Here is a 17,460-nt window from a genome sequence, read left to right on the forward strand (position 1 = left end):
AATGCAAAGTGTAAACAATTTAATATAGTTCTTTGGTAAATAATACATTTGCGGAGTGCAGTTGACATTTAAATCTACAGTTAGTGCAGTTTGTTTTCCGGATAACCAGTTTATACTGGTAAAAACACTTAAATAGCTGACGTTTGCATTTCAACTAAATAATTTCTCAAATATGGCTCCTTTTACAATTTTCTTTGCTAAGTCGCATTAACTTTTTGAAATGGTAAGTACGCTCGAGCCGGGGGCGGGGGGGACGGGTTGATGCTATTGGTGAATGCTAGTATGCGCGACAGCAATCGAACAATTTTGAAAAAAAAAATTGTCTCAAAAGTAGGACATGTCCGAGAAAAAAGAGTACTAGTTAGACAAAAGTGATTTAGATTCTGTGACTATGCAGTTTCAGCAGTAAAACCTTGAAGAAGAAAAAACTACAAACGCGTCGCAGTCAAATGACGTCATTAAGCAGCTAACTTCAACCGCGTTCCTCTTCGAGTGCTTTTTGGGAGGTTCTTGACCTATCAAGCCCTGTTTTATTTGTATGTGTGTTTTATTACAGGCGTTGCGAAAGTTTTTCTTAGATAACTGATTTCTTATAATGATTTCACTTATTTTTGATTGGGAGCTTTCAAGCGCAAATTCCTAAAGTTGCTCAGCTCTTTTTCAGAAATGCTGAAAACATTGCTTGCCTTTGCGTTCATTGTTTGTATCACAGACGCTTCTTCCGATTCTTTTGTCATCAACGTTGACCTTGGAAAACCGGTAGCACCTTTGAAACACTTCTGGAGAAGCACTGGTTTCTGGTAAGTAACAATCATGTTTTAAATGCACGACCTGTAATTATTTTTGTTTTATGTTTAGTTTGACAGTAACCTTCAGATTGGAGTTGTGATAAGCAGCTTGAAGCCTCTTTTTGAAGACTATTTACTTGTGATACCCTAAGTGCTATTTGGGAAGTGAGTTGTGTCAGCTGCACCCTGTTCTCGCATGTCAAAGCAAAACTAAGTCTGGCTGTATATTGACGTATGTCGAAATACTCGTATTTCACATCTTGTATCTCAAGTCACGACTGTGTATTTTATGGTCATGCTTGATTCGTTTATGAGAAAAGTGAACTAGTGCAACTGTGCCTGTTAAAGGTTGACTTCATTTACCATTCAAAACATCAAGTCTGCATTAAGGTTCAGTACTTCATGATGTGACGTAGTGTATTTGTGTAATTAATTTGTTAACACTGTGTGTCATGTGCAGTCCTCCTCTTCCCCACACTCAGGCACACTACTTTGATCTGAGCGTTGACCAGCAACTGAACCTTGCCTACGTGGGCTCCGTCCCACATGGAGGGATTCAGCAGGTCCGAATACACTGGCTGATGGAGCTGATCACAGCCCAGTATGTGAAGAGCAGCTCAGACAAGCTTGCCATTATTGTGTGATCGTCTCACTATTTCTTAGCAGACATCTGCATTTGTTGTTTCAGAGATGTTGGAGGCCAACCCAAATACAATTTTACAAAACTGGACCAGCTAATGAATCTCTTATGGATTAATGGACTCCGGCCAGGTGCTCTACCCACATGGAAGGCTAGACTATTCCATCTGTGATTCATCTTCAGTCTTTCTTCTATCATTTCACGCCACGTGGACAGCTTTTTTGTGTGCAGAATTTCAAATGAGAAAAATTCCATTTGCAATGAACAGAAAAAATGTACAACTCATCCTTCCAAATTTCTCAACAAATTCAAACATTCTAAAGTAAAAATATTTATCTCATTCAGGACTTTCAGGTCATTATATCCAAAACCTTTGTCCCCTGAGAATTCTACATTTTCCATGAGTAAATTATTCAATTTATGGAAAAATTTAACAAACTAATTTTAAATGTTTGAAATTCATCAATTTTGATTACAATCAGAATTGAACTACAAGACAAGATGTAAAACCCTTATCGACCCTTAAAGATTTTCTCTGTTCAAGTTCCTTCGGGATGTGGTTATTATGATTGTATTTTATTTTTTTGAGCCCTTGAAAATGACATTAATACTTAGGTTAGTAGAGCTGATTTTAGAGCAAGATGTTTTACCCTTATCAATTTGGCTTTGCACTTTTTTTCCTCTTCTGAGCTTGCTACCCTCCTCTCGGTTAGCATGATCAAATACTGGCATATTAGCACGTAATCAATATTCGTTGATAATCGTAGCTGAATACAGCGCAAGACCAATCGCATATGCAGCTAAAAAATAAAGACGCATCATGTTGATGAAAATTAATCAACTTAAACCCACTTTTGAAAAGAATTTTCCTTGCACATTTTCTATTTTGCAGGTTTTGAACTGATGGGCAGCGTCTCTAATTATTTCAGTGACTTTGAAGACAAAGCTCAAGTGTTCAAGTGGAGGAATCTAGTTCATCTCATAGCCAAGAGGTACATCGGTGAGTGGCCAGCTGCCATCTCTTTAAACACCAAATCGCTCGAAGCAAATACGAGGTGACTCATTTTGTTAAAAATGTTCACTGTTGACTGTGTCATACAGAAAAATATGGTCTTGGAAGTGTTTCTCAGTGGAACTTTGAAACATGGAACGAGCCCAACAACCATGACTTTGACAATGTCAGCATGTCAATTCAAGGTATAGTGTGCTGTCAGTGTCCACTAATCATGCCATGACATTATTTGGAATACACACTGAAGCTGTGAAACAGTCTTTCGGTGATAGAAAGGTATTCAACAAGATAACCAAATGTTAATAATAGTTTCCATGACATATTGTACCAAAGTACAACCACGATGATAAAATTGGCCTTCATGGAAATGCTAATTTTATTGAATCTACTGTGCAATGTGTGTTGTTGTCTCTCCTCAGGGTTTTTAAATTATTACGATGCCTGTTCGGAGGGTCTGCGGGCTGCCAGCAACTTGCTTAAGTTTGGGGGTCCAGGAGACTCATGTCACTCATCGCCACGCTCGCCTTACTGCTGGGCCATGCTTCAACACTGCTACAATGGCACCAACTACTTCACTGGAGAAACGGGCATTCGGATGGACTATATCGCTCTGCACAAGAAGGTGTCTGCCAGTCAACATGAATGGACATGATCATTTTCGAGAGGCTATGCAAGGCTTATTTGAATAGAGATGCTGAGGTACTCACAATCTGTGGTTAAACTGAAGTACAGATATTTGTGTTAAAAAAATACTGGTAAATGTAGAACTACTGACCTGATTCCACTTGCATAAAAGTAATACACACAATGACACAAATGCTAATGTGCACACAAAATTATTTCCTTTTCCCCTCCTTTAATAACTTAAACAATGCTTATGCTCAGTGTATGAGAAAAAAATCACTTACTAGCACTGGTTTGTTTTTTATGCTATGTAAACAGCATCTTTGCTTATGGGAACAAAACCCTAAATTAGCTAATAATAACAACTAAAAAAGTGGTATGTGTATGTCGTTTTTCTATTTTGAAATTGATGAACGCCAGAAGTTTCTAGGCACAAATCATTCTTAGAGCTGACAGCATCAAATAATTCTCTAAAAGAAGGCAACGAATAGGGAATCATTAGGGGCGCCAAATTTGTTATGATGGTTGTTAGTGGAGCCTGGTTCACGTTTCCACATGTTACTGCTGTCCAAATTTGTCTGCCATAAAAGACACAAAAAGCTCGATTAACAGCTCAAACATGGTTGACTTAAACTCCATCATGTCCAGTTACATCTTTTTTTATTTTGTTTTGCATTCTTCTCTCTTCTAGGGAGGTGGTTACTCTTTACCCATCCTCCAGCAGGAAATGCAGACCGTGGGAGAGATCCAAGAACTTTTCCCTGGGTTTCGGAATCACCCTGTGTACAATGATGAGGCAGATCCGCTGGTGGGCTGGTCCCGGCCTCAGGAGTGGAGAGCGGATGTGACCTACGCTGCCATGGCCATCAAGGTAAAGAGCATCGACCAAGCATTGCTACAAGATTCGAAGATGTGTGAAGGAACGTATGTCCTGATAGCAATGTGATCAAATAACTTGAGATGACGGAAAGTAAGAAAAAATCTACATCACGTTAGTGCCTTGTAATCTCTTGACGTCATAAACCGAGGGCCCCTTTGTTCTTCAAGTATTTGTAAGGCACATGCTAATTGTGTGTGGACAGGTGATCAGCCAGCATCAGGATATAATGTGTGCAAATGCAAGCATCAACTACACGCTGCTGAGCAACGACAACGCCTTCCTCAGCTACCATCCTCACCCCTTCACGCAGCGCACTTTGACCGCTCGCTTCCAGGTCAATAACACGCAACCTCCTCACGTGCAGCTCGTCAGGAAGCCCATCCTTACCGTCATGGGCCTTCTGGCTCTGCTAGGTACGAATGGACCTGCTGGGCTTGTGTTGACTTATAGTTTTGCTCTAATTCTTTAACACTCAATTGTTCTGCTCAAATTTAACAACAATTTAAAATAATCACCTAAGTGTCGTTCTTTACTCCTTAAATTTGAAGACTTTCCTTAAAGTGATGCAAAATGCCCCAAAATGTTAAATTGTTCTTGTTTTATTTATTTTTTTGTATAAGCACAACAAAGCACATTGAGTCTCACATTTGCCCCGCATCTACTAAAATTGATTTTGGATTTGCCACTTTGAAGGGGAGCAACAATTAATTAACCAACAACTAATCAAGTATCAAATTTTATGATAAACCATCACGGTTTTAGACGGGCTGTTTAATTCAAAATTGTCCAAATCCTCTGAATTACAGCCTCTCAACCGTAAAGATTTCTCAGCTTTCTGTAGCCCTTCATGAAAGCCGATTGATTAATATCTTTATGTTGAATCAAAACAATTATTTGAAAACATCTACTTTTACTTTGGAAATCAATGATCAACATTTGTTCTTATTTTTTGACACAATGCGCTGCTTTTGAATACAGGGATGGAAATTCAAACATGTTTATCAACCCGATTTATCGATAATTGACAGATGAATTGATTAATCCAATGATCCTTAGTTGCAGCCCTACCAATGTGTGTTACTTAAATCAACAAAAATGACAGAACTTTGAATCTGACGCTGTACGTTCCTATGAATGCAATTTTAATTTTTTCATAAACAAATATGAGGCTATTCTTGGTCAGATCAAAACTGAGAACATACTTCATGTAATGTTATGTTCATACATTACGAAATGGATGAATGAATAAAGAAGATTGGAATATCCTTATTCCTTAATGGGCCTGTTGTCATTCCTCCCCCAGGCGAGACTCAGGTCCTGGCACAGGTTTTGAACTCCTCAGGATCTGATGATGCCTACAGTGGAAACGTGGGCGTTCTCGCAAGTAGCCACCAACCGGAAATCCCCGGAGGATCAGACAGCTGGCAGGCCGCCTTGCTGGTCTACAGCAGTGACGACAACCGCACGTCTACCAGCACTCATATCGTCACCGTGTCGCTGAAAGGACTGGAGCCGCGCACAGGTGGATCGCATGCATGGATCGTTCTGTTCTACAAGATTATATTATGATCGACAATTGCTTTCTGACGTTTGCAAGCAAGCAGTTGTTTAAAATGCCTAAATCGTCTTGAATTGCTATTCAGGTCTTGTATATGTCACGTATCTAATGGACAATAACGTGAGCAACCCCTATCAACAATGGCAGAACATGGGAAGCCCCGTCTACCCTACGACAGAGCAGTTCACAAAGCTCAGGAATGTCCAGGTTTGAACAATGGATTTATTTTGTTTGGAGCACATTTTAATCATATGCTACTAGTACCTGCAATGTCAACATGAGCCAAACGAATAGTGATAGAAATATGACGATATAATGCCAAAGATACCCCAAAACACAATCTATGATATACTGTATATAACAATAATTATGTAATTGACCAATTTAATTGGTGTTATTGAGAAAACATAGATTCTTTGTAACCAAATAGAAATATTGTTATACACATCACGTGGTAAAATATTGATTATTCCTATACTGTATCTTTGTGAAACACCCTGCACAGTCAAGGAAGTAAGAAGATATTTAGACATATTTAAACACTCTTCTTAGACAAACTATCCACCAAGAAGTGCAATCTGAAACATTTATATTATTATTATGCATGCCCTCCATAGATACAGAACAAAATATGTAAAAGAACACTGTTCTTTTGTGAGCTGTGATTGGCTGTGACTTGAGACCTGGCACCTGTGATGTCATTTCCAATGGACAGCAAGTGGCAAAATGGCCCCTCCCTGTGATGGATAAAAACAGATGGATTTAATTCACATTCCACAAACGAAGCATTAAATAGAACAGTGTTTCATCTAGTTGGGCAGCACAGAACATATTATATATTTACAAAGAAATTTTGGGAGTTGACCCTTTAATATTTTTTTATTATTATTGTTTTTTAATATGCTGCTTTGTCAGGACCCTCTCGTTGACGGACCCTGGCCGGTGCCTATGGGTGACACTCTGACTTTGAAAACAAGACTGCACGTTCCCTCTGTGCTGCTGTTACATGTATGTGCCCGACCTAAAACGTCTCTAAACCAGGTCAGTACTTTGGCTCTTTTGAGTGATGAGATGGATTTACAAAGTATTTGTGTGTGTGTGTGTGTTTTGTCCAACCAGCATATGCAAATATCAATGAACCACAAGTTGACTGAGATGAGTTAGCGTTTTGTACAGGCATCCACTGCTAGTACGAGGCCTTTAAGATCAATATCAAATAAATGCTTAGCTGGTTAAATTTAAGTCAAACATTCCACAAGTGTCTGTTCTGTTTGCCTTTCAAGGTCAATGGTTTGCGCTTCATCAGGATCACCAAAGGCCAAGTCCTCATTATCTGGTCTGATGACTGTGTTGATTCCAAGTGGGTGCAAACTGAGTGGGACTTTTTATGTAAGAGTGTTTTGTAAGGACCGCATAAAACATCCATTTGTTCTTTGCAGATGCATTCGCACCTTTGAAGTGGAGCACTCTGCAAATCAGAAGGACTTCAGCAGGATTAATAGCCACAACACCATTTTCACATCATTTGTTTATTCACCTGGTAAGATGGTTTTGTGTTATCATGAGTTTTTCCTCTGTTAATATACAACGTTATACGTTCCCAGTGGACATCTGAAGTCAATTCAATATATACACTACCGTTCAAAAGTTTGGGGTCACAAAATTGTTTGGGGGGACCCCAAACCTTTGAACGGTAGTGTATATATTTATTTAGATAATTATTTATAGATTATATATATAATCTTCTGTGTAAAAAATCTTATAATATATATATATGTATACTTATATTCATAGATTATATATAATCTTATACAAATATAGGATAGAATTTATAATATTTAATTCATAATATTTTATTATAACAATATTTACACTACCGTTCAAAAGTTTGGGGTCACCCAAACAATTTTGTGACCCCAAACCTTTGAACGGTAGTGTAAATTGATTGATATAGTGGAAATGACTACAGATTATTATCATAAAAGGTTTAGGGTACTCTTGGTGAAATTTCAGAAAGAATGCTTTGATCTCTACAAGTAAACTTAAAATCAAAAGAAAATGAATCAACTCTTTCCCCCACGTAGGCTTTGTGTATTCTAAGTAGACTTCTTACTGCAGTATATTCACCTCTGTGTCCTCTTTGTTTTAAGCATCTCTGTGCAGACGAACAAATTAAATCTGTATTTAAATCCGTAGATTAATAAACTCTGCAAATATAGGGCGGGGTGAGACTGGTGTGGACAAATATCCTAAATCTTAGTTAAACATGAGCTAAGTTAATGATGTTGACTGGCATGTTGTGTCGTTCAGCCGACCAACAGGTAAGCGGCTGGTACAGAGTTCGAGCTGTGGACTACTGGGGCAGGCCTGGGATGTACTCGCTGCCTGAGGAGTATTTAGAGGAGCTTTAAACGTGGCTCATCAAATATAGAAGACTTTCATCTCAGACTATTATGTAACTAATCTGCAGATTTTGTTTTTCACTTAGCCATGCATTTGTTTACAAATCGTGTATCGTTTTAAATATCAAGAAAGACGCATATATGGGTTGACATTATAATATATTTTATTTTTTTAATAAAATAATACTAAAAACACAATGAACCTTGCAGGTTTTTTAATAAAATGTCCCCGAGAAAATTGAATCAGCACAGAGTTTAACCATTTGTGTGTTTATGACAATACATTTCTTTCTTTTTATCTTGGCATTTGCGTTACATTTCACTGGGGTGGTCTCTCATGACAACATTGACAATTTTAGACTGAAGGAGGTAATTCTTGTGCCTTAGGGTTAGCTTAAATGGAATGTTGACTTCAGTTCATTCCCCTGTACAAGTTCTCTCCAGCTGCTGGTTGCGTCATGTTTAGCAAACTCCTGATGAGAAGGAAAACAATAAAGGGATTAATGTATAGTCCAAATATCCCACCTTGGCAATAACCCCTAAAATAAATCCAAACTTATGTGTAGTGTATGCATGAACACGTACCGGTCTGCAGCACGGGCTGGAACTGACCCGCCATGCAGATTTCCTCCTGTTTTTGGCGCACAATTCTCTGGATAGCAGGTGGCAGGCCGCGTGGATTGCGGGAGAAGACCAGGGCGTAGCCGTCCCCGCAGCTTCTGTCGTCGTTCAGGCTGCGGCAGGCGTAGGTGATGGCATAGTTGTCGTAGTCAGTGTCAATGATCCAGTAGTTGTCACCTGGTGAAGCATAAAGCACACGATAAGACAGAGGCGGTGTGTGTGTGTGTGTGTGTGTGTGTGTGCGCGCGCGCGTGCGTGTAGGTGTGTGTGTTGATTCTGCACAATAGATTTCTATTTTATTCAATGCAAATGTTTATTCCAGTAAGCTGTTTTAAAATTGAACATGTAAAAAAAATCCATTCTTTGAGGAAGAGGCATAATAATACGATTGTTATTCACAGACAAACAAGCATTTATGCTGATGTCCGCCCGCACAACTAAGTGCTTTCATTTAGCCTAACCTCTTGACTATGAGGTTAAAAGTGTGAACATTTTTACCGCGCTGCTCCAATTTAATTCAATTTAATAAAATTGTTTATTCTAAGTGCCTTTGGTGGCACTGTTTTTTTTCACAATTTTTTCACTGATCATTAATTGGCTCCAAAATCCTGCTGATGTAGATCCTAATTATTATTGTTGAATTGTAAACAGGAGACACTTGTTTTATTGGAAAGTATTTAGTGTGTAAGAGACAAAATCAATCATAGTAATTTCAAAAATAGATGTTGAATATTATAAAGAATTGTCACAATGTCCGTAGCAGTGATCCTAACGTACATTGTGCACATGACTGTTTGTGTGTGCAAGATTTATTGCCCATACCTCCACTTGACAGATAGCTGGCCAGGCCCTGGTAGTTCATGAACATCTTGCCCGGGTTTGCAGGGTTGGGCACAGAGTACTGAGCGGCCATGTCAGCACACACCACCCAGAACCTGAACATTGTTAGAAAAGGATCACATTGACGAACATGCGGTGGTTGAACGAACGCAAGTGCAGGTGATAACCACTGCTCACCCGAACAGAGTAACTCTGCCCCTGGAGGAGGCCACCATAGCGCCGTCATCTCCAACAGTGTACTCAGCAGAGATGTTGTCCTGAAGGAACAAACCCTCGGGATCCTTCTTCTGCAAGGCGTACCACTTGCCTGCATACTGACAGCAAAAATAAAAATGCTTTTACAATCATTCAGAACACAATAACAAGTAGTACCACTTTTTTCTACTTCAAAGGATATTTTCGATTGTCTGTACTTGAATGCTTGCATTAGAGAATCTAAACTTTTTTCGCCTCGACTTTCTCAACTGACAAAATGTGCCTGTTACTTTTTTTCCAATCTCCATGAATGATGGAGAACATGAACCAGAAGCATGCACGATGTTGACCCAGTCAATTCAGAGAAGCAAGATATTCCTCACTCATGGCATCGAGATCGACCGGCAAAGTGTGTTTTGGTAAAACTCGCTCTTCTGAATGTGTTTTTTTCTTTTTTCTTTATGAAAGAATGCAGACTTACTCTTTGGGGATCAAAATCCTGTTTGACAGTGAAGCTGTCCACCACGCAGCTGGCCAAGCTGTGCTCCACGCTGGCTAGCAGCAGCATGACCACGGCAAACATTTGGAAATCCATCCTAGACAAAGACAAGTGAACATTAGTTGGCTTCACATTTCAAATGAAGTTTCTGGAGCTGGTTCTCATTTCTGGACTCTCAATTTACCTTGAAGGGGGAGCAGCAAGTTGGAAGCTGCAAGGTCCAGTTCAGAATTGTGAGCAACAAGGCGGCATTGCAGTTTTTATACCCGAAGTGCGCCTGACTCCGTTTATTTTCATGTCTTGAACCTAAATATGGAGTGTAAATCTACCCTTAATCCATTTAACCAAATCCCGCCCGTCGTAATCTGGTGAGCCCTCGCATTCAGCAGTGTTTAGGCTTTATGTAATTGTTTGCAGAGTCACATAATAACATGCATAATGATTCGTGTGCTGGGGTGGGTCAAGGACCAGACAGGTCCACATGGCCGTATTTAGTGTTTACATGAGATTTATTTTGGGCCTGAAGGTTCTACGTGTTAAATGAAAGCTTGAAATCATGGGTGTCAAATTAATTTTCCGTGTGAGCCAAAATGGTAGTTACGGTTTCCTTCAGAGGGTCATGATGAATATGATCACTGCACTATATTATTGATTATTACACTGGTCAACCCATTGACATCAGTGCTTCCCCAGTCATGAACCTCACCGCATGTCACTTAAATTGTCCCCGCTTGAGCATTGTGATAGACTGATGACCAATCCACTTCTTGTCCAAAGTCAGTCCAAATTGCACACAAGTTCTGTTAATTATGAAGCCATTTTTATAAAGAATAAGACAAAGTGTTTTCTGGTGGCTAGTTTTAAGATTAACTCACTCAAGGTAACCGTAATGTTATGTTAGCGGAGGTTCAGGCGTTCACGTCTCAATTGTTCTGTTAAGTAGCGTCTATAAATAGTGGCAGGCTTACGACGACGTGCAGTTGGATCCTATAAACTATCCTATAAACTTTTTTTTTTTTACCTCCTCACAGGTCAAATATAACCCTATCATATTATTATAACAACAAATTGAGGGATGCCAAAATTTGGACTTATAAATCATGGAAACTAGTTTTATTTAGCAAAAATTAAGACAATTTGCAAGTCACTTATGTTCACTCCAGCTGATCTAGACTCATCTTGAAATTTCAATTCAAAGCTATAATAATATGAAGTTTGCTGATACTAACACTATAAATTTCCCTCAATATTTCTGAGCAACTATTTTTGACTACGGAAGCTGAGCACTAAGTCTAGCCATAGAATAAATAGCTTTGTACAGCTATTGTTGGCAACTTGCAGTGAGGTGTTAGCTAAGTCTGATTGCTGGCTTGGGCTGATCCAGTTGAAGAGGCACACCTTCTTAACCAGACGTGACCTCACGTTGTCTGGACCGGCGTCATGTCAGGTCGCCGTCAACGGAGACCAGTCACATTACAACTCTTGGATACTGACTTTCCTCTGTATTTGAGTGTTTGGCAACTCGCTTGAAATAGTACATTTAGATTATCATTGTTTTTGTGTTTTTGTTCTGTGCTGGGCGGGTCGGTGGGGCACTGGGTAGCACATCCGCCTCACAGTTAGGAGGGTGCGGGTTCGATTCCACCTCCGGCCCTCCCTGTGTGGAGTTTGCATGTTCTCCCCGGGCCCGCGTGGGTTTTCTCCGCGCACTCCGGTTTCCTCCCACATCCCAAAAACATGCTTGGTAGGCTGATTGAGCACTCCAAATTGTCCCTAGGTGTGAGTGTGCATGGTTCGTTTCTGTGTGCCCTGCGATTAGCTGGCAACCGGTTCAGGGTGTCCCCCGCCTACTGCCCGATGACATTGGGATAGGCTCCGGCACACCCGTGACCCCCGAGGAGACTAAGCAGTACAGAAAATGGATGGATGGATGTTTTGTGCTGTGCCATTACGTGTCTCTTAAATGGGTGCCTCGGCTGGTTGTCACTATATGTGCCCTATGATTAAGTGACAACCAGTGCAGGGAGAAGTCTGCCCTTCACCCAAAGCTAACTTGGATGAACTCCAAGCAAACAAAATGAATGAATGGAAAACTGAGTCATCAAATTTCCATGCACATCTTTGCAGTGAAAATATTTGAGATTAATAGGGCAGCTCAATCAAATGATAAGGAATCTGGTCTTTCCAAAAAAAAAAAAAAAAAAGCAACTTCATATTAATGATACCACTCTTACATTTATTCAAGCAAACCCACAGACTGAGCAAATTGTGGTCTCTTACATACAAATTGAAACCTGACATTGTTTAGGAGTGCATTTTACAATTAATGTAACAGTTGGATGGGAAAACAGTGGCGGGGGGGTCTGTAACCAGCCCCCATTTGCAAGATCGAATTATTTACATAATTACTGTTAAAACAGGAGCAGAAACAGGCAATGCAGAGAAATAAATTATTCTACACAATATCTACAACATGGGAGCGTGTGAATGGTTCAGCACCGACATTGGTTGTTTCAAAATGACGAAGGACAAGTTAGGAACTACATGAAGGTCTACTTCAGAATGGTGTCTTCGTTTGCTGTAAGGAAAAAGTCAAACATGATAAGGTCACTATATTTTCAAGTAGAACATTTAACAGTAACAGTTCTGCTTTATGGTACATGCAATTTGTTTCACAGTTCAGCATGCCCTAAATATGTCTACCACATTTGTTTACCTTCAGCTAGCTGCTTGGCAATACGCTCCTGCTCCTCACGGGCCTTCTTCTCTTCCTCCTCAATCCTCCTCTCCTCAGCTGCAATTGGCTTCAAGTTATCTGAAGAGAGCGAAAAGTAGGTGGATAACAATATTTATACTCAGGGGAGTTTGTAGTCAAACATATTTTAGGACAGTGGTCCCCAACCCCCAAGCCACGGATCGGTACCAGTCCGTGGATCGTTTGGTATCGGGCTGCACAAGAAAGAATAAATAACTTGAATTGTTTTCATTTTATTCATCCGAGTCTGAACAATCTTTTATTTTTGAAAAATGGACCTGATTCCCTCCTACACCTACCTCTGTGAGGTGAATATAATATATAATATTACTCATGTTGTTGGTGTTGTATCATTTAATTCTGTTGTATTTATCCGGCACACCTTAGAAGCCGGTTAGTGAAAATATTCTCTGACAATAACCGGTCCTTGGTGCTAAAAAGGTTGGGGACCACTGTTTTAGGGGACAACTTACCATATCTCCTCTTGCCATAAAAGATGCCAGCGATCAAAGCTGAATATCTGGCAGTCTGGAATGCAACACATGAACATGTTGGATGGAACCATCTATTATCATGAATAATTCTCGCCCCATGTGATAAGGAGTCCTCGAGACAAGATTTTTCGCAATTACGAAGGGGGTGCAATAACCTAGTTTTTCCAGCGGCTAAGAATTTTACACTTTAATATTTCTGACCTGCAGTTTCCTACATTATGGCTTTACTCCTACGTTACCATTGGTTAATGATCTCTTCCGACTACTAATTCGGGTTACGTCGTCGTAAATCGGGGACCTGTTCGTTAGTTCAAAACGGTGCCTCAAAACCTTAAGCTTCCATTCATTCCTCTTTGTGTAAATAAAAGGATGCTGGATATTCTTGCAAAAGAGGTCAACCTTTTACCATCACGTCAGTATTGTTCCAGGTAAAAGCACACGTTATTATGTATTTATGACTGGTTGTCATAGCGCGAGAGAAAACGGGGCAAAAACCAATCGGTAAGCGACACATTGACTGAATAACTGCAGATGGTAAATTGCGAGATTAGATGAATTTAATTGAACCAAACACCGATATTGTCATGTAGATATTATGTGGTAAACAGACCTTAATCAATGGAGACACTGCGACAGGGGGAGCCATGGTTCATCGACAGGCTAGCAATTAGCAGCGGAGAGGTCACTTTATCGCCGCAAAGGATTGTGGGAGGGGGAGGAGTTAACTTCGTCGTTGAGCGACGACATGGCATTGTCAACGTGCTGCCACCTTCTGGACGTTTACTAGAAATATTTTACTTTTCTCCATTTTTTAGTTACCTACATTACTCAAACCAGTTTAACCTTTTGAATTTTATTCAAATACTATTATTATATTCCAGCCCCGCAAAAAAAACTCCACGAGTTCTAAAATGTTCTTTAAGTAAAGAACACACTGTATAATATCCATTCATCCATTTTCTATATCCAAAAACCTAATCAAAGAGAATGAAATAAAGATATATTTTTACGGAGTAATTACAGTAGGTAACGTGGTATCTTTGTGTTGCATGTGTTCCCTTAGGGGGCAAGTGATTTCAGAAGTTGGAGCTGTGTTGGTAGGTGAGTCTGCACAGAAGTTGTGGCCAACAACAGCTTCTTAAGGACAGAATGATTGCAAATGTTTCTATGTTCTCACCATACTTGCCCATGTTCTCTGGGTACTCGACTCCATTCCTTCAGACCAGGGGTGTCGAACTCAGTTTTGTTGTGGGCCAAGTCGTAGTCATGGTGGGCCCATTATTGAATTAAATAGAAATGGATGGCCACTCAAATTATCACATATGCACAACAGAATTTAGTAAAAAAAAAAAAAAAAAGTCAACAATTTTATGATTTATTTTGAAAGTGGGATTGAAACAAAAATTCATTGCAATATCTCATTTATTAAAGACAATTTACAATTTAGTTAGACTAGGAAACATTGAGCGCACATATGTGATTTGTCTTTGCGGGGCCACATAAAATGTTATGGCGGGTCGGATTATTGCCGTAGGAGTATAAACAGCTGTAGTATTCAACCATATATTTATGTCCATGTTAATTTTCTGTTTTATGGTGATTTATTTAAAAACGTTTCTGCTTTCAAAAGCAAATGTTGATGAGACTGGTCAGGTATTTGATCTTCAGCCAACTTTGATCTATTATGCTGCTAAGAGGTTTCAATCAAGCCGTTATCTGCATCAGGCCTCTAGTCGGGTTTGTTAAGGCAGAAAAGTAGAGAATATGACACTCCACAAATATGTTATAGAGTACAATTACTTCAGTTCGCATGGAAGTGGTTGTTTCCAAAGCAGTCGTTTAGCTTCTGCACGGTCCTCTTGGCAAATCTAACTTTTCCTCTATTCTTGAGGGAGGCTGTGTACTCATTGGACTTGAGTTTGGAGTAGTAGTCTGAGAACTTGTTGAAGAGGATGGATATGGGTAAACCGTTGAGGATGATTCCGAAAGCGATGCAGATGAAAGCAAAGAGGCGACCCAGGATGGTCTCCGGGTAAACATCGCCGTAGCCCACGGTGGAGATGCTGACCTGCACAATTTTCAGGAGAGAGCAGTCACGATCATTATGAGGAACAGGAAGTGTTTCAACTGTATTTTGCTGACTTGTTTAAGATATGTTTTAGCAACTTCTTAAATACCATGTACTTATTTTTGTGACCGACTCGCACGTTTGGATAGAATGTGTCAGTCGATTAACTGAAGAGGGCATTGTCTGGGATTTGGTTACACATTTAGGCGTCACCTATTCCTCAAGTAAGTTTAGTCACAAAGCAGGTGATTGAATTTTGAAGCCTCGTTGTTGGAAAAAAGGGGGCTAATTATCCTATTTTTGTGACAGATTCCACCGCACCTCACTTTATGAAGACATACTTACAGATGCCCACCACCACGCATGAGGAATGCTGGTGAAGTTTGTTTGGGGCATGTCATGCTCCACAGTGTAAACCATAGCAGAGAAGCTGAAGATCCCCATGGTGATGAAAAGAAACAGGCAGCCGACTTGCTGGTAGCACTGGCGCAGAGTGAAGCCGAACGCCCGCAGGCCGGTGGAGTGTCGGGCCAGCTTCAAAATACGAAAGATCCGCATCAGCCTCATGATGCGCAAGACCTGTCCGAGCTTTCCCACCTGGCCCACGGCCTGCATGTCAGCCTCGTGCTTCGTGTAATTTTCTTTGTTGTCAAAGAATTCCAGAATGGCCTGGAGATACAGAGGCAGGATGGCTATCAGGTCCACCGTGTTGAGCACGCTCCTGCCGAAGGCTTTGAGGTCTGGGGTGGATATCAGACGCAGCAGGTACTCCATGGTGAAGAAGGCGATGCACGTGGATTCCACGTACTCCCAGTAAGTCTTTCCACTGAGCTGCCCCATATGAGCTCTGTACTGCATCTCCTCGACTGTGTTCAGCGTCATGGCCACCAGTGAGATCAGGACAAAGAGACTGGAAGTCACCGCCATCAACTTGGCCATGATGGAAGAAAACGGCTTCTCCATCAAGTTCCAAATGGTTCGGCGCATTTGGCCCATGAACATATCTTGAAAGAGCGATTCGTTCTCCTCGATCTCCACCTCGGCTTCCAGCTCTCTCTGGATCTTCAGCTGCTCGTTCAGCTCGTCCTGTCTTTCCTCAAAGGAGATGCGGCAGCAGCGGTGGGTGTTCTTGATCCTGACCCCCCAGTAGTTGATCTCCTCCAGGAAGTTGCGGGGGCACAGCTCGTCCTTGATCCACAGCACACCGGTCCGGTAGAAATTGAAGATGCTGTGAAAGATTTCGGGGTCTCTGTCAAAGAAGAACTCGTTGTTGGTCACATTGTAGTCATCGCACAGGTCCACTTTCATGTTGTGGTCGGTGTAAGTGGCCAGTCGGCCAATTCTGGTCTTGGGGTACCTCGCTGCCATCTTGTAGGCAATTTGGAAGGGCATCCCACCTACATTGATGTTGATCATATAATTCTTGGATAGGGAAATTTGCTTGGAGGGGCCCTGCTGGGCATCATCATCTTCGTCTTCATATTCAGCGTAGATATCGTAGATGTCTTTGCTCAGCTCTTGCATGGAGTTCCATGTCCTCACACAGCTCTCCTTTGCTGACGGATAAACAATCTCTGAAGATCTCCGATTAACGTCACAACCTGTGACTTTGTAGTTAGGGAAGAGACTTTGTCTCCTGTTGAAGAACTGGAACATCTTGCCAGTGCTCCCCATGTCGGCTGACGCAGGCTGCCAGCATTCCTTCTGTCAAACAGCCTTTTACCTAAGCATGGAAGATCTAAGCAGGATGCCTCATGGCCCCATTAATGTTGCTGACTGAGAGGATCCATGTGCTTACTGGACATCTAAATAGCATTATCCCCTGTTGATCTCCCCGGCTGAGGTAATGTGGACAGGTTGGCATATCTGAACAAATGCATCAGGACATACATAAACGATCATTTAGACTCAGCATTGATTGGATAGGTGATTTAAAGAGAACAAAGAATACAAGTAGGATGTTAAAAAAGTATGTGAACCTTTTTGCTGCCGTCTTAAATTACACAAAGAAATTCATAATGAAACACTTTTGTTGTGAGATTTCACACAATGGCGAGTTCAGCGATTATGAATCATTCATAGTT

At 40.7% G+C, this 17,460-nt stretch overlaps 3 protein-coding genes across 6 annotated transcripts; 1 reads left to right on the forward strand and 2 right to left on the reverse strand.

Annotated features, from left to right (window-relative positions):
- Positions 1-446: 446 nt before the first annotated feature.
- idua (alpha-L-iduronidase) lies at positions 447-12,563 on the forward strand. Of its 3 annotated transcripts, none has more exons than XM_061277825.1 (15): positions 447-800; positions 1,249-1,389; positions 1,477-1,559; positions 2,321-2,428; positions 2,530-2,625; positions 2,860-3,062; positions 3,756-3,935; positions 4,147-4,357; positions 5,248-5,466; positions 5,588-5,709; positions 6,418-6,543; positions 6,786-6,862; positions 6,942-7,042; positions 9,880-9,979; positions 10,071-12,563. In XM_061277825.1, exons 1-15 carry the CDS (start codon positions 667-669, stop codon positions 10,117-10,119), a joined length of 1,950 nt encoding a protein of 649 aa, XP_061133809.1. In that variant the 5' UTR covers positions 447-666; the 3' UTR covers positions 10,120-12,563. The 3 variants fall into 3 exon arrangements, with proteins under 3 accessions (XP_061133809.1, XP_061133810.1, XP_061133811.1); XM_061277827.1 differs by having other exon boundaries at positions 663-800; positions 1,271-1,389; XM_061277826.1 differs by lacking the exons at positions 9,880-9,979; positions 10,071-12,563 and adding an exon at positions 7,813-8,102.
- On the reverse strand, positions 8,274-10,321 carry LOC133153749 (purpurin-like). 2 transcript variants are annotated; one of them, XM_061277829.1, is made up of 6 exons: positions 10,244-10,321; positions 10,042-10,156; positions 9,543-9,679; positions 9,348-9,460; positions 8,490-8,702; positions 8,274-8,377 (listed from the first exon to the last, which is right to left on the reverse strand). In XM_061277829.1, exons 2-6 carry the CDS (start codon positions 10,153-10,155, stop codon positions 8,367-8,369), a joined length of 588 nt encoding a protein of 195 aa, XP_061133813.1. In that variant the 5' UTR covers position 10,156; positions 10,244-10,321; the 3' UTR covers positions 8,274-8,366. The 2 variants fall into 2 exon arrangements, with proteins under 2 accessions (XP_061133813.1, XP_061133814.1); XM_061277830.1 differs by lacking the exon at positions 10,244-10,321 and having other exon boundaries at positions 10,042-10,238.
- A 2,321-nt stretch (positions 12,564-14,884) lies between the features above and the next one.
- On the reverse strand, positions 14,885-17,050 carry LOC133153751 (potassium voltage-gated channel subfamily V member 2-like). Its single transcript, XM_061277834.1, has 2 exons — positions 15,722-17,050; positions 14,885-15,376 (listed from the first exon to the last, which is right to left on the reverse strand). The coding sequence occupies exons 1-2, from the start codon at positions 17,048-17,050 to the stop codon at positions 15,110-15,112; spliced, it is 1,596 nt and encodes a 531-aa protein (XP_061133818.1). The 3' UTR covers positions 14,885-15,109.
- Between the last annotated feature and the right edge of the window lie 410 nt (positions 17,051-17,460).

Source organism: Syngnathus typhle, linkage group LG5 (assembly GCF_033458585.1).
Source record: "Syngnathus typhle isolate RoL2023-S1 ecotype Sweden linkage group LG5, RoL_Styp_1.0, whole genome shotgun sequence".
NCBI lineage: Eukaryota > Metazoa > Chordata > Actinopteri > Syngnathiformes > Syngnathidae > Syngnathus > Syngnathus typhle.

Excerpts from the sequence above, each read along its gene's own strand:
- idua (XM_061277825.1), top strand. The coding sequence starts at position 667 with ATGCTGAAAACATTGCTTGCCTTTGCGTTCATTGTTTGTATCACAGAC. Across the intron at positions 1,560-2,320 it reads GATTAATGGACTCCGGCCAG|GTTTTGAACTGATGGGCAGC; the intron begins GTGCTCTACCCA and ends TCTATTTTGCAG. Across the intron at positions 3,936-4,146 it reads ACGCTGCCATGGCCATCAAG|GTGATCAGCCAGCATCAGGA; the intron begins GTAAAGAGCATC and ends GTGTGTGGACAG.
- LOC133153749 (XM_061277829.1), bottom strand. The coding sequence starts at position 10,155 with ATGGATTTCCAAATGTTTGCCGTGGTCATGCTGCTGCTAGCCAGCGTG. Across the intron at positions 9,461-9,542 it reads GGCAGAGTTACTCTGTTCGG|GTTCTGGGTGGTGTGTGCTG; the intron begins GTGAGCAGTGGT and ends AACAATGTTCAG. Across the intron at positions 8,703-9,347 it reads CAGCTATCTGTCAAGTGGAG|GTGACAACTACTGGATCATT; the intron begins GTATGGGCAATA and ends ATGCTTCACCAG.
- LOC133153751 (XM_061277834.1), bottom strand. The coding sequence starts at position 17,050 with ATGGGGAGCACTGGCAAGATGTTCCAGTTCTTCAACAGGAGACAAAGT. Across the intron at positions 15,377-15,721 it reads ATGCGTGGTGGTGGGCATCT|GTCAGCATCTCCACCGTGGG; the intron begins GTAAGTATGTCT and ends AAAATTGTGCAG.